This window comes from Martes martes, assembly GCF_963455335.1.
Source record: "Martes martes genome assembly, chromosome: 6".
Classification (NCBI taxonomy): Eukaryota; Metazoa; Chordata; class Mammalia; order Carnivora; family Mustelidae; genus Martes; species Martes martes.
The window spans coordinates 19,014,950-19,029,167 of record NC_137893.1 but is presented as its reverse complement, the minus strand read 5'-3'; the positions used below and the strand labels follow the sequence as shown (position 1 = coordinate 19,029,167).

The 14,218-nt window shown below is 45.8% G+C and overlaps 1 protein-coding gene across 1 annotated transcript; it reads left to right on the top strand.

The window, feature by feature from the left end:
- Positions 1–6,031: 6,031 nt before the first annotated feature.
- Positions 6,032–12,405, top strand: MARCKS (myristoylated alanine rich protein kinase C substrate). The gene is made up of 2 exons (XM_080806343.1): positions 6,032–6,511; positions 8,348–12,405. The coding sequence occupies exons 1-2, from the start codon at positions 6,410–6,412 to the stop codon at positions 9,245–9,247; spliced, it is 1,002 nt and encodes a 333-aa protein (XP_080662469.1). The 5' UTR covers positions 6,032–6,409; the 3' UTR covers positions 9,248–12,405.
- The last annotated feature ends 1,813 nt before the right edge of the window (positions 12,406–14,218 follow it).

Below are 14,218 nucleotides of genomic sequence, written 5' to 3'. Positions count from 1 at the left end.
AGTATCCAATGTAAAATGGGGATAATGGCATGAGTCCATGGGGTTTGTAGTAAGAGTGAAACACAGGCCTAGCACAGGCTCACACAGTGCAGTGCCAGGCACGTGGTAAGTTCTCTTGCCTTTCTCATTATGCTTATACGTATCTGTAATGAAAGCATACAGGCTAACTAAAAAGGGAGCATTATGAGAGCAGAGCCATTTCAATCTATACTTTTTGTGCAGATATTGACTGTATAGGTGCAACACAACTTAGATAAAGGTTGAGAAAGTGAATGGCTGGTAATTTTAAGAATTGTAATGGATACTATTATTCAGTTAAAACTTCATATGAGAGATTAACATTGATACGCTGGTTAAATATCCGTGGGATTTTTTAACCTCAGATGGGTGCTCATGATTGTTCTGAAGTCTTACTCTACCCCCAAATCTCAATCCTATGTTTCCCAATCCTCATTCCATAACTTCTGTTATACAATGAAATTTCCACGCTCCCTGGCTCTTAGCCTATGATTTCAAGAACAAACAGAAACCTGGGGTCCCAGGTGGCTCAGTGGGTTAAGCCTCTGCCTTCAGCTCAGGTCGTGATCTCGGGGTCCTGGGATCGAGCCCCACATCGGGCTCTCTGTTCAGCGGGGAGCCTGCGTCGCCCTCTCTCTCTGCCTGCCTCTCTGCCTACTTGCCTATCTCTCTCTCTCTCTCTGTCTAATAAATAAATAAAATCTTAAAAAAAAAAAAAAAAAAAAGAACAAACAGAAACCATCCGAAGGGAATGCTCTCATTCTCTCTAGTAGACCTGTAGCCATCCTTTATAGGAAAGCAACAGGGTCTCTCCAAAGCCAACTTCTCAGTGTGCACCCTATATCTCCACCCCCCCCCCTTGATTCTTAGGGACTTCACCTGTTCATTACTCCTTTTCTCGCTTATATCTATAGCATTTCTTTTCTACTGGATTAATTTCCAGAGCAGAGCAACTTTGCTCTAATATCCTCCATTAAAGGCAACACAACCCAAAACAAAAAAGTATTATTCCATCCTTTTCTAGTTACAACCTGTGTTTTCACACACTTTTACCCAGTCAAGCTTCATAGAGAAAGGGCCATTTATGCTGCCATCTTCTTCTTCACTCCTCAATACTAGCTCTGGATTCCACTCTCAACATACTGTAAAAACGGCTCTCGAGTCTGTAACTAGTAACTTTTATATTCTGTATACAGAATGCTGTTCTAAAACCAGCAAAATACAATGGCAACTTTTCAGTCTTCATTTTACTTGACTTCTCAACAGCATTTTACAAAACTAGCCACTTCTCCTTGAAATAGATCTCCACAGATTTTCTTGACACCACATTTTCCTACTTTTCCATCTACTCCTCGGGGGTTCCTTCTCAGTCTTCTTTGCCACCCAGACTGTTTTTCTACCCAGTCTCCTTTTTTTATTCATTTGAAAAATTGTATTATTTTGTGTTATATTATTTTATTCTATTTCTTTAGCTCTTTTGAGGTAGAATCAACAAATCTCTACCTAGCCTTGTAAAGCAGAAGACACACTCTGCATTCTCTTGTCTTTTGCATGTTCTTGGCTTCAGAAAATATTTATATATGGAAGGGTCACAAACCTATATATATTTATATTTCAAACCAAGTCTTTGAGCTCCAGACTCTTATAACTGCACATTTAACTTTTCCACTAGCATGTTTTATAGGCATGTCAAAATGTGTCCCAACTAATCTCTCCAGCTTCCTCCCAAACCTATTTGAACCCTTCCCTCCTCAGGCACATTGCTATTTCCTCCACCTGAACACAACTCTCAACCTCTGTACTTGACTAATGCCTATCTTCTCTTAGGTTTTTACTTAAACGTCACTGCTTTAAAAGGGCCTTCTTTGGGGCACCTGGGTGGCTCAGTTGGTTGAGCAACTGCCTTCGGCTCGGGTCATGATCCTGGAGTCCTGGGTTCAAGTCCCATGTCGGGCCCCCAGCTCGGCGGGGAGTCTACTCTTCCTCTGAACTCTCCACTCTCACACACTCTCTCTCTCTCAAATAAATAAATAAGATTTTTTTAAAAGGGGGGGGGGCTTCTTTAACCCTCCAGTTCCCCCTCCTCACACTTACACGCTTCTAACATTCCATGTAACTTGCTTACTTATACTTACTAATTTTTGTTTTTCTCTCCACTCTAGAATGTAAATTCCATAAAGATTTCTTGTCTCTTTTGTTCGTTGATATGTTCCGAAGGCCCAGCACATGATAGGAACTCAATACATATCTGTCGAATGTATGAGGACCTATGTCTGTTTTATTATACCCTATATCCCAAACTAATCAATTTCTGTAGAATTAAAGTTCCGGTAATATAAAATCTAGGATGAAAAATGGAACACAACGCCATAAACATGGTAGGATCTCATATTCTGTGAATGATGAATGAATGCTAAATTGAATGCTTTCAGATGATAAAGGCATATTTATTTAGGAATCTAGAACAGTGGCCCTCATCTTTTTTCTGGCTTTTTGTTTGTTTTAGCACACAGTCCATCTTGTCTTTTGTTCTTTTTTTCCACATTCTAAAAAGTTTTAAGAGAGAGTATGAAGTGGAAGCTACAGGAGAGGAAAGACTGCGCCCATGTACTTTTGGTATCAGCTGATGTCTAGTCCTCTTCTGGTACTTAACAGGAGAAATACGTAAATAAAATCAGGAACGGATGAAGGGACCTACCCGGTGGTATGTGGCGTCAGGTGAGGGTTAGACAGCGCTGGGCAGTAGTGGAAGAAGCTGGGACCTTGGAATCAGCAAGGAGGTGAGCTTCCTGCAAACCTCTACCATCTGACAAAGTCTGGCGACTTTCCTGGGCCTGGTTTTTCATCTGGTGAGAGGATGAAACCAGATGACTCCTAAAATGTAAGTTCCCTGAGGCTAGAAACTGCATCTGTCTTGTTCACTGGTGTGAAAACAAGGCTTACTTAGATCAGTATGTGTGGCCCACAGTAGGCCCTCAGGAATTTGTGTAAATCTCTAAAAATTCCTTCCAGGGCTGATTTTAAGGAAAAAATGACTTTGAGGTATTCTACATAAATAGTTCTTTTACTAGAGAGAATCATATACAGATTACCATCATCTCAGAAACCTCAGTGCATGGTGAAAAGAATGCAAATAAAAGATAAATGCGCTTCCTCTTGGTGAGCTGGGCACAGGCATTGCCTGTTTTACTTGTTCGCTCTGAATTCTTGAGTCCTTAAACAACATTTGCATAAATAATCATATTTATACGTATAGCCTTTCATTCAAAACCTTTAGCTCTGGGTGCGAGAGCACCAACCTCCTGAGGCCCTATATACTCACGCTGTACAACTTGTACTGGTTCCAGTCTTGGCGTTATGTAGTTGCCGGGACGGAACGGCCTCTTCCCATATCTCAGCCCCTTCCTTCCTCACCCCATTCTCGGCCTTCACCCATCTCCCCCGTTCCTGGCTTTCCCCCGGTTGGTCCGACGCTGGGAGAGGTTGGGAGAAACTGCCCCAGCGCTCAGCGCCCCCGGCAGCCGCAAACCTCTTCCCCCATCAGTTACTGGGGACCGCGGGCTTTCCAACCTACTCTATAAATGAGCTTTCGTTATCGAAAGGAAATCACGTCTTCTACGGCCAACTAGGGACAGCTCGTGGGGAGCGAATCTTTGCGTCTACACTTGTTTTCTAGCCCTGCAGCTGCTGCGGGAATTGATTGGTTCCCTCGTGCCCCCGACGCTTGGGGTCCCCCCGCGCTCCGCCTGGACCCCGCCCCCTCGCGCAGCCATCTGCTTCGCTGTCTCGCTGTCTCTCGCTCAGCAGCATCTCTTTCCCCTCCACCTCTCCCTGCCCCCCCCCGCCGGCTCCGCCCCTTTCCCCTTCCCCCCCCCCCCAAGTCCGGGCTCCGAATCTTTCGTGGCCGTTGCCAGGGAGACCGGCCGATACCAGGCAAATAGGCATTCGAGAAAGCAAGGGGGTGGGGGGGAAGCTACACGGCAGTCTGGTAACAAAGGAGCAATAAAAGCAGCCCCCAAATGGAGGGCTGGGGACGCGTCTGCGAGAAAATCCGAAAGCGAACTAGCAATCACCCCAAGTTAAAACCAGGAGGGGGATGCAGAGGAAGGGGCAGGATTCACGTTGGGGGTGGGGGAAATCAACAGCCTTAAATGAGCTTTTGAGAATCGCCGGGATGGTGGTTTTGGATCAGCCCAGCTGGCTTTTCAAGTTGGAACTCCGCTAATACAAGGGATTCGCGTCCACCTCCGCGGCTGGGGTCTTGGGCCAGGCCCGCGGGCTCCCTTAAGGGTGATAATATGTTTGGCAGGATACACTTCTACGGAAACGTCTCACCATCAGCTCTGGGGAATATGACTTCGAGATGGAATGATGCATCTGAAGGCAGTGGACAGTGAGGAGACGAAGCTTCGTGTAACGATGTACAGCTTGGTGATTTGCAAAGCAATACTTGAACAAAGAGTTACTGGCTTGAACCAACCATCTTTTCCACTCAAAGTGTGACCCATTTCCCTGCAATAAGCAGAAAATAAAACTGCTTGAGAATTCAGAGCCAACACCAGGAGAAATGAACCATTCTCTCGACTGCTTCTCACTTCCATAAGCGAAAGATTATTCATTTCAGGATTACTAAATGTAAACGAGAAAAGGGTCTAATGTGGAAACGAGAGAAAACTTTGGGAGCAAAAATGTAGGCGGTAGGAGAATGTTTATTAGGCTGTATCCTTGATTTTTCACCGCCTCCTCCCCTTCTTTAAATCAGTGCCTTGCCTTTCACACACAAATAACGTCTGGTACTTCCGTGGCAAGGGGTGCGATGGAGGTACCCTGTGTCCCCCTATGGAAGCTTGTTCTCCAACCCCAGCTAGACTTGGAGCGTTCAGAGGATCTTCCTGCTATTTCTCAACATGCAGTTTCTCCTTAGAACTGTGGTCGTCAATCCGGTTGTTTAAAATTTCATCGCCGCTGCCTCCCTCCCTTCCAGGAGCACACTCGCTTGCATGCATACTTACACATGTTCGGAAAGAGTCCATCCGATCCTGGCAGTAGGCTGAAAAACGATTCATATCTACGCGAATTGCATCCTAACCGTATATATGGATTCGTATACTCGAGGCTGTGTCTTGTTCCACCATAGAGGAAAATTGTCATTTCTTATAGTGATAAAATGCAAACTGTTATGGTTTTTTGTACATGGCCCTCACTTTATATTGTGGGGTGGGGGGAATCACTCATTGGGAATCGTCGGGGGTGGGAGGAATTCGATGAACGTCGCAGGCCAATATCGAAATATTTTATTTCATGCCAATGTGGGATAGGGTAGGGACTGTGGCTTAGGCTCCTTGCCGCTTTTGCATTTTCCACATCTGGCCTACAGACCTAATTCTAACTCGAGATGTGGTTTGATGAAATTCGATCTTCGTGGTTTAAATACCTTTCAATTTGGAGCGATTTAACATTTGCAACCGTTAAAAAAACAAACCCCGTGGAGTATCTGTGAAACCAGTATGGAACACGGAGAAAGAAAACATGCTGCATACAAATCCCAACCATTGTCTTTAACACTCGCATACACACACATACACATAAACACACGGGGAAGATGGGGGAGGGGAGCGAGTGGAGAGAGACAGACACGGATATAGACCGACAAGAGTCAAAGCGAGTCAAGTTAACGCTTTCTCCGCCCCCATCCACAAGTACCCCCCTCCCGCGTTAATTAATTCCAAACAAAGCAAGCCAATCAAGTGATGCATTATTATTTCCAAGCAGAGGGAGGCGAGAGGCATGTATTTTTTAATTGATTTATTTATTTGGAGGACATTAATTCTCGGTCTGAGGCTGATTTTCAAACCATTTGCAAAGCGCGGCTCCATTGTTCGCCGGGCGCGCAGGCTCCGCCCCCTGCTTTGTGTGCGGTGCGCGGATTGGCCGGCGCGCGCGGGGGCCGCGTCAGCGCCCGCGAGCCCATTCATCTGTGCACTTGGGCGTTGGACCCCGCATCTTATTAGCAACCAGGGAGATTTCTCCATTTTCCTCTTGTCTACAGTGCGGCTACAAATCTGGGATTTTTTTATTACTTCTTTTTTTTTTTAAACTACACTTGGGCTCCTTTTTTTGTGCTCGACTTTTCCTCCCTTTTTCCCTCCCTCCTGCGCTGCTGCTTTTTTATCTCTTCGACTTAAATTTTTTTATCCGGAGTGTATTTAATCGGTTCTGTTCTGTCCTCTTCACCACCCCCACTCCCCCCTCCCTCCGGTGTGTGTGCTGCTGCCGCCGCCGCTGCTGCCGCCGCCGCCGCTGCTGCTGCCGCTCGCCCCGTCGTTACACCAACCGGAGGCTCTTTGTTCCCCCCTTGGATCTGTTGAGTTTCTTTGTTGAAGAAGCCAGCATGGGTGCCCAGTTCTCCAAGACCGCTGCGAAGGGAGAAGCCACCGCGGAGAGGCCCGGGGAGGCGGCTGTGGCCTCGTCGCCTTCCAAAGCGAATGGGCAGGTAAATTCTACCTGTGTTTGTGGTCATTTCGTTGGTGTCTTTCTCCAGTCCCGACGCTTCTCCTCCCCTCCCGGTCGCGCCCTAGGCGCATTCGGCGTAGAGAGGAGCGTGGCCAGATTCCAGTCTGAAAGTTGAATGGAAAGCGATAGCCTAAATTGTCAATTTCTCATAGGAGGTTGGGGGGGGGGGTCTTCTCCTCCACCCCAGAGGAGTGGTTCTCGGAGAATCCTGGCAAATTCTTGTGTAGACAAGAGGAAAGAAGTGATAAATTGTCTAAAATGGCGTGTTTGGAGCTTGGCAGAACGTGACTAGGTAGGTGCTAAGCCCCCCTCCTCCCCAGTCAGGTTGCATTTGTGTTTGGTGGGCACAAAGGTGTTTGGGTGGCTCTCGTGTTTGTTGTCGAGACTGGGTCGCTTTCAACATTTCTGAACTGGTGTGATGGGGGGGCAGGATGGGGGAGAATGGGAATGGTGGTGGAGAAAGGCAAGGAGGGAAAGGCTGTCTTATTGTATGCTGAGGCGGCGTGCCCCGGGTTCTTGGAAAGGTAGCTGGCTGGCTGGAGCTCGGCTGAAAGGTTTCAGTATCTTGCCGTGGGGCTTTCCCACTGTTCTAAATCTTTATTCGTCCGCTGTCTGTGGAATTACACACCCATCCGACTTCTAAATGGTATCCCTGGGGTGGGAAGACTCGGTGGGTCCCTGAAGAGAACCTGTCCAGATGGTCAGTAAAAGGCAATTCGTGTATTTCGGTCGGGATTGTTCGTGTGCGTGGCGGCGCCTGGACCACTGCGGGGGGCCACCCCAGAGCTGCCCGGACCCAGGCAGATGGCCACGGTTGGGTGGGCGCGAGAGGTCGGCCATGGGTGGCTGCTTCGCAAACACTGGGCACCCACCACGCCTCTTTTCCTAGAGTAGAGGCCGTGTAGCTTCGCCTACTCTAACCTAATGGGGAAGGCGAGCTCTGCCAAGAGACTCTGAACCCGTTAAAAATGCAAAATGAGCCGCCGTGGCGCGCCCTGGCTTCACAGAATCGCAGGCGAAGGTGGGCGTGGAAGCCGAGGCAAGACCTCAGAAATCAAGGGTTTCCCCCAGCCTTGTTGGTTTTGCTCGGACCAGAACGCCTGGAAGCCACCTGAGCTTTGTTTGTGGACTCTGGGCTGAGCGTTCCGGGCTCGGGGGCGCCTCGGCCGGCGGGCAGGGCCAGGCTGGGCAGGGCGGGGTGGCCCCGCGGCCCCGCCCCTCCGCGCCCGCCCGCCGGCCCGCCCGCGCCCAGCTCCGCGCGGTGGAGGCGCAGCGCCCCCTGGCGACCCCAAGCCCTTTGGGGGGGGGTGGCGCAGGGTCTTTGCGCGCGCAGCCGTGGCGCTTCGGGCTGGAGCGCTGTGATGCCCCTGGGAGTTCTCGGTGTCTTGCAGAGCCTCTCACGGTTTAGGGAAAAGAGGGCTGTGTAGGGCTCTGGCTCAGTGCCTTCTCCCAAAGGGCGTCTGGTGTGTATCGTATGTTACGTGGCTCTCCTTTTGCAGACCCCGTGAGGCGGAGGCAGGAATGGGTTATCCCTTGCCTTCTAGTCCGGGGCTCGGCACTTTTAAATCCGAAGGGCATTTGTTGAGTGGTCGAGGCTATTGCTGGTTCTTTAGGGCGGCCCCAACCGCACTGCTCCGTTTCTTCGGCGAGCTCTTGTCTAGGCAGGCAACCCCGGTTCCCCCCATAAGGGGATGGAGGGACTCCCAAAGCCAGAGGGGCTCAGGGGGGTAACTGGTCCCTCCCGGCCCAGGGGTGGGGGCGGCAATGGCGGCGCCCGGGCCGCTTCAGTGATACTCCCGCCTTCTCTGCCCCGCAGGAAAATGGCCACGTGAAGGTAAACGGCGACGCCTCTCCCGCGGCCGCCGAGCCGGGCGCCAAGGAGGAGCTGCAGGCCAACGGCAGCGCTCCGGCCGCTGACAAGGAGGAGCCCGCGGCCGCCGGGAGCGGGGCGGCGTCGCCCGCCGCGGCCGAGAAGGAGGAGCCGGCCGCAGCCGCCCCCGAGGCCGGGGCCAGCCCCGCGGAGAAGGAGGCGCCCGCGGAGGGCGAGGCCGCCGAGCCGGGCTCGCCCTCGGCCGCGGAGGGGGAGGCCGCGTCGGCCGCCTCCTCGACGTCTTCGCCCAAGGCCGAGGACGGGGCCACGCCCTCGCCCAGCAACGAGACCCCGAAAAAAAAAAAGAAGCGCTTTTCCTTCAAGAAGTCTTTCAAGCTGAGCGGCTTCTCCTTCAAGAAGAACAAGAAGGAAGCGGGAGAGGGCGGGGAGGCCGAGGGCGCAGCCGGCGCCTCCGCCGAAGGCGGCAAGGACGAGGCCGCCGGGGGCGCCGCTCCAGCCGCCTCAGAGGCGGGCGCGGCGTCCGGGGAGCAGGCGGCGGCGGCGGGCGAGGAAGCCGCGGCGGGTGAGGAGGCGGCGGCGGGCGGCGACCCGCAGGAGGCCAAGCCCGAGGAGGCCGCCGTCGCGCCCGAGAAGCCGCCCGCCAGCGAGGAGGCCAAGGCCCCCGAGGAGCCCAGCAAGGCCGAGGAGAAGGTCGAGGAGGCCGGGGCCAGCGCCGCTGCCTGCGAGGCGCCCTCAGCCGCCGGGCCCGGTGCGCCCCCCGAGCAGGAGGCGGCGCCCGCGGAGGAGGCGGCGGCCGCGTCAGCCTCGTCAGCCTGCGCAGCCCCCTCACAGGAGGCCCAGCCCGAGTGCAGTCCGGAAGCCCCCCCGGCGGAGGCGGCAGAGTAAAAGGGCCCGATTTTTGAGATAATCGAAGAACTTTTCTCCCCCCGTTTGTTTGTTGGAGTGGTGCCAGGTACTGGTTTTGGAGAACTTGTCTACAACCAGGGATTGATTTTAAAGATGTCTTTTTTTATTTTACTTTTTTTTAAAAGCAGCAAATTTTGTTCCCCCTCCTTCCCCACAGATCCCATCTCAAATCATTCTGTTACCACCATTCCAACAGGTCGAGGAGAGCTTAAACACCTTCCTCTGCCTTGTTTCTCTTTTGTTTTTATTTTTTTGCATCAGTATTAATGTTTTTTGCATACTTTGCATCTTTATTCAAAAATGTAAACTTTTTTTTGTCAATCTATGGACATGCCCATATATGAAGGAGATGGGTGGGTCAAAAGGGATATCAAATGAAGTGATAGGGGCCACGATGGGGAAATCGAAGTGGTGCGTGACATTGCCAAGAATAATGTACCACTAGAAATGATGGTGTAAAGGCTTAGTTTTTGTTTTTGTTTTTTTAAAGAAAAGTTATTACGATGTATTTTGTGAGGCAGGTTTACAACACTACAAGTCTTGATTAAGAAGGAAAGAGAGAAAAAAAAACACCAATACCCAGATTTTAAAAAAGATCATAGTCTTAGGAGTTCATTTAAACCATAGGAACTTTTCACTTATCTCATGTTAGCTGTACCAGTCAGTGATTAAGTAGAACTACAAGTTGTATAGGCTTTATTGTTTATTGCTGGTTTATGACCTTAATAAAGTGTAATTATGTATTACCAGCAGGGTGTTTTTAACTGTGACTATTGTATAAAAACAAATCTTGATATCCAGAAGCACATGAAGTTTGCAACTTTCCACCCTGCCCATTTTTGTAAAACTGCAGTCATCTTGGACCTTTTAAACACAAATTTTAAACTCAACCAAGCTGTGATAAGTGGAATGGTTACTGTTTATACTGTGGTATGTTTTTGATTACAGCAGACAATGCTTTCTTTTCCAGTCGTCTTTGAGAATAAAGGAAAAATCTTCAGATGCAATGGTTTTGTGTAGCATCTTGTCTATCATGTTTTGTAAATACTGGAGAAGCTTTGACCAATTTGACTTAGAGATGGAATGTAACTTTGCTTACAAAAATTGCTATTAAACTCCTGCTTAAGGTGTTCTAATTTTCTGTGAGCACACTAAAAGCGAAAAATAAATGTGAATAAAATGTACAAATCTGTTGTGTTTATTTATGTTCTGATAAAATACTGAGACTTCTAGGTCGTGAGGGTAATTTTGAGGAACATCTTGCATGCCATCAAGAGTAAATTTTCTTGTGGTTTTTAATCTGAAATTTCCAAACTGAAAATTCATAATCAGCAGTGTCAGATTACATACAGGAAGATCTTACAACATTCCATGTCTGTTACCATTTACTTTGCATTGACCTTGAGTTTTCATTTAAAAAGTCCACAGTTATTTTTATCATAGTTATGTAGCATGTCAGAATGAATCATTTAATACAAAAGTGGTGTGACCTGATGACTTTTTAAATGTCATGTGAAAATTTCATAAAGTACATTTTTGTCATGCAAGTCCAGAAACTTGAGTGAGAGTCTATTTAATCCAAACTGCAGATGGGCCACAAAAGTGGCCAAATGTGTTTCAAAAACTGATGGTGTATTACCTGCCATTGTAATTGCTTAGTGCTTGGCTAATTTCCAAATATTGCTTAGATTATGTGTTATACCTTAGGAAACAGGCTTATGTAAAGAAGTAATGGTGACGAGTGGGCAACACTGTCAGTTTATGGGCCTCCAGTACTTGCCTCAATTCAATAGTTGCAGTTTTTTAAAATGAAAGTAGTGTGTTAGTATCTTGTTACTCAAAGGAAAAGATAGAGAATAATACTTTTCTTATATAGTAATAATCCTTACTAGTTTCACCTCTGCTCTTACCACCCCTAACTGGATTTATTTTTTTCCTTCACTGGATCCTGAAATGAATCTGAAGATAAAGGTGTGTATCAAATACCATTACTTCATAAAATGCAAAGGTAAATACACACACCTGCTTGCTGTTTTTAAGCAGTATGCCTTGTAGGGTTCACGGTGAGTCAGTGAACCACATTTGTAACAAGCACCAAATCTTAAAACTCTTTAGAAAAATAAATTAGCTTTTGACATGTGCTATTAATTGGAATAATGGATCATAAGTAATAGTTCATGTCCTCTCCTTACCAAATACCCTCTCCACTAATAAAAATAGCATTTGGAAAAGAATGTACTTTTAGTTAGGGAGTATTGATCTTGAAGGATGTTTGAAAGTTAAAAGTCAGATCTGGTAACCAAAGGACTGCTTTATGGGGTATTTCCAACCTCACCAACTTTTTTCTCAAATACCTGCTTGGCCGCGTATAGGGCCTACTGTGTGGGAGGACTCCCCCAAAAAACAAAAAGTGGATTTTAAAAATTAACTCGTGAGTAGTCAAAAATACTGTGTAGCCAACTATATTGCTAGGCTTGTTTTTTTAACAGCTGGAATTAAGATGCATTATTTTGATTTTAATTGCCTAAAACACTTTGGGTGGTATTGGAGTGGTGGATTTTCCACCAAGTGCTTAAATGAAATTTGACATATATCTTTTCATCCAAAGTTTTGTACATCACATTGTTTTCTAATGGAAAAATGTTAATACGGCTTTTTGTATTACTAACAATAGCTTTGAGATTAAGGAAAAATAAATAACTCTTGTACAGTTCAGTATTGTCTATTAAATCTGTATTGGCAGTATGTATAATGGCATTTGCTATGGTTATAAAATACTTCCTCTGGATTATAATTATCATTTGATTCAATTACTATTGCTTGTAAAATAAAGTTTTTCCAATTGATATAATCAAGCTTGCTAAAACAGGATTTTTTACAAATTTAATTTTAAAATGCAAATTTTAGAGAAAAACTTAAAATCTTAAGTGTTGATGGTAAGTATAACTATTACTCAGCTTAAGGGATTTGGAAGGTATGCTTGACATTATACTTAGGATATATAATTATATCCATTGAAGGTGAGTTCTATGTTAACAAGTCAGCTAAACATTTTCATGATAGGGCTTGATAATATGTTTAAGAAACAATGCAGTGTATCTACATTTTCTTCTCATGTATATAAACAATAAAATTTTGCAATTAAAAATTTGGGGAAAGGGTCCTTTTTGCATTCACATACTTTGGAAAGGGGATGTAGTTTAACATAACTAAGTTTGCTTTGAAAATTTAAAAAATGGTTTAGCAGAGCTGTTTGCTTTTATTTTTCCTTTAATCATTCACTGCTATATTGAGCATTTTTTTTCTCTTTCCAGTTCCCAGCCATATGAAAGTGCTTAGAACAGGGTGTAGCAAACATGAATTTTAACATGCTTTCAATCTGTAAAGATTCCAGTCCTTGCTGGGGAGTCAAGTTCCAGCACTCCTTTAAATTACATCCAACAGTGCTATTTTTAAAATGGGAAATAAATACCTTAAAAAGATGTGAATGTTAACTAGATTTTATGTACCTGAAAAGAGTGATAAATTACTGATCCCTGAAATACTTCTATCTACATTTCCTCTCCACTGCTTAACAGCAACTTCATTTGTTTTTAAGTAATCTTCAGTCAACCTGGGGCTGGAACTTAACAACCCCAAGATCAAGAGTCACATGCTTTATGGACTGACCCAGCCAAGTGCCCCTCAACAGCAACTTTAAAGCAAAACAAACTACATCATAAGATCTAACAGTTGTAAATACATAAAATAATTACTGCAAAATTTCTAGGAATCCTGATAATCCCAGTTCTAGTGTTTTGATAAAATTAGAACATAGGACTTTAAATACTACTGGTAAGTGAAAAATAAATACCTTTGTCAATTGCTATTAATTACAACTTCTCTCATTTCTGAGAAAGTTGAAAGACAACAGGGCTACTTGTCCCGTAGGATTTCAATACAACACATTTTGATTGAATTCATTAAGTTAGCTTTACAGGTTGTCTTCCTAACAAGTGGGGCACTGTTCCTTGGGTTTGAAATTCAGTTAAGGACTAGATATCATGCTACAATCCTATACCTGTGTAGGGGTGACAAAAGGAAAGGGATTGTTGGGGAGAGTTCTAAATTGGAAATGTAAGAAAGCTCTCAAAGCAAGTCTTAGGTCAAATGATAAACCCATGTTTTGGAAATCACCATCCAATAGAAATATAATGAAAGACACATGTAATTTTAAACTTTTTTAGTAATCATTTTGAAAAGTAGTAACAAACATGAAATTAATTATCCAAAATCTTCAATATGCAATCATCATGAAACTTACTGAGATTTTTTTTTTTTTTCTTACCAAGTCTGTGGAATCCAGTGTATTTTATACTTAGAACATACCTCAGTTTGGAGCATTTCAAGTGCTCTCTTGTCACATGTGGCTACCGCACTGGAGTGCACAGGTGTAAAGAAACAAAATCTGAGAGTCAAGGAGTGAAGACGAATGTTGGGTACAGACTTTGCAAAGGGTAGCTTATGTGATTAATTCCATGAGCTTTAGCTTTTGAGCCCACATTAAAGTGTTTTTCTAAATTTCAAACCATTTCAAGCAGTTAATGGCATTGGAGTTATCAGTAAATATGGTGAGATTCTGAAGGGCCTTGTTACAGATTGAACTGTGTGTCCTCTCCCTCCCCCATTCATGTTGAAGCATTAACTCCCAGTACTTTAGAATGTGACTGTATTAAATTCAAATTAAATTCAGATAAAGGGTTAGGGTAAGCCAACATGACTGGTGTCCTTAGATTGTCCACATTGAGAGATACCAGGGGTTCACATGCAGGGAGAGAAGAGATCATGTGAAGCCGTAGTGAGAAAGTAGCTATCTGCAAGCCAAAGAGAGAGACCTCAGAAGACCCCAAATCTATCGGCACCTTGATTTTGGATTTTCAGCCTCCAGAATTCAGAGAAAAGAAATATGTG

Coding starts and splice junctions, on each gene's coding strand:
- MARCKS (XM_080806343.1), top strand. CDS start 6,410: ATGGGTGCCCAGTTCTCCAAGACCGCTGCGAAGGGAGAAGCCACCGCG. Junction 6,512..8,347: donor CTTCCAAAGCGAATGGGCAG/GTAAATTCTACC, acceptor TCTGCCCCGCAG/GAAAATGGCCACGTGAAGGT.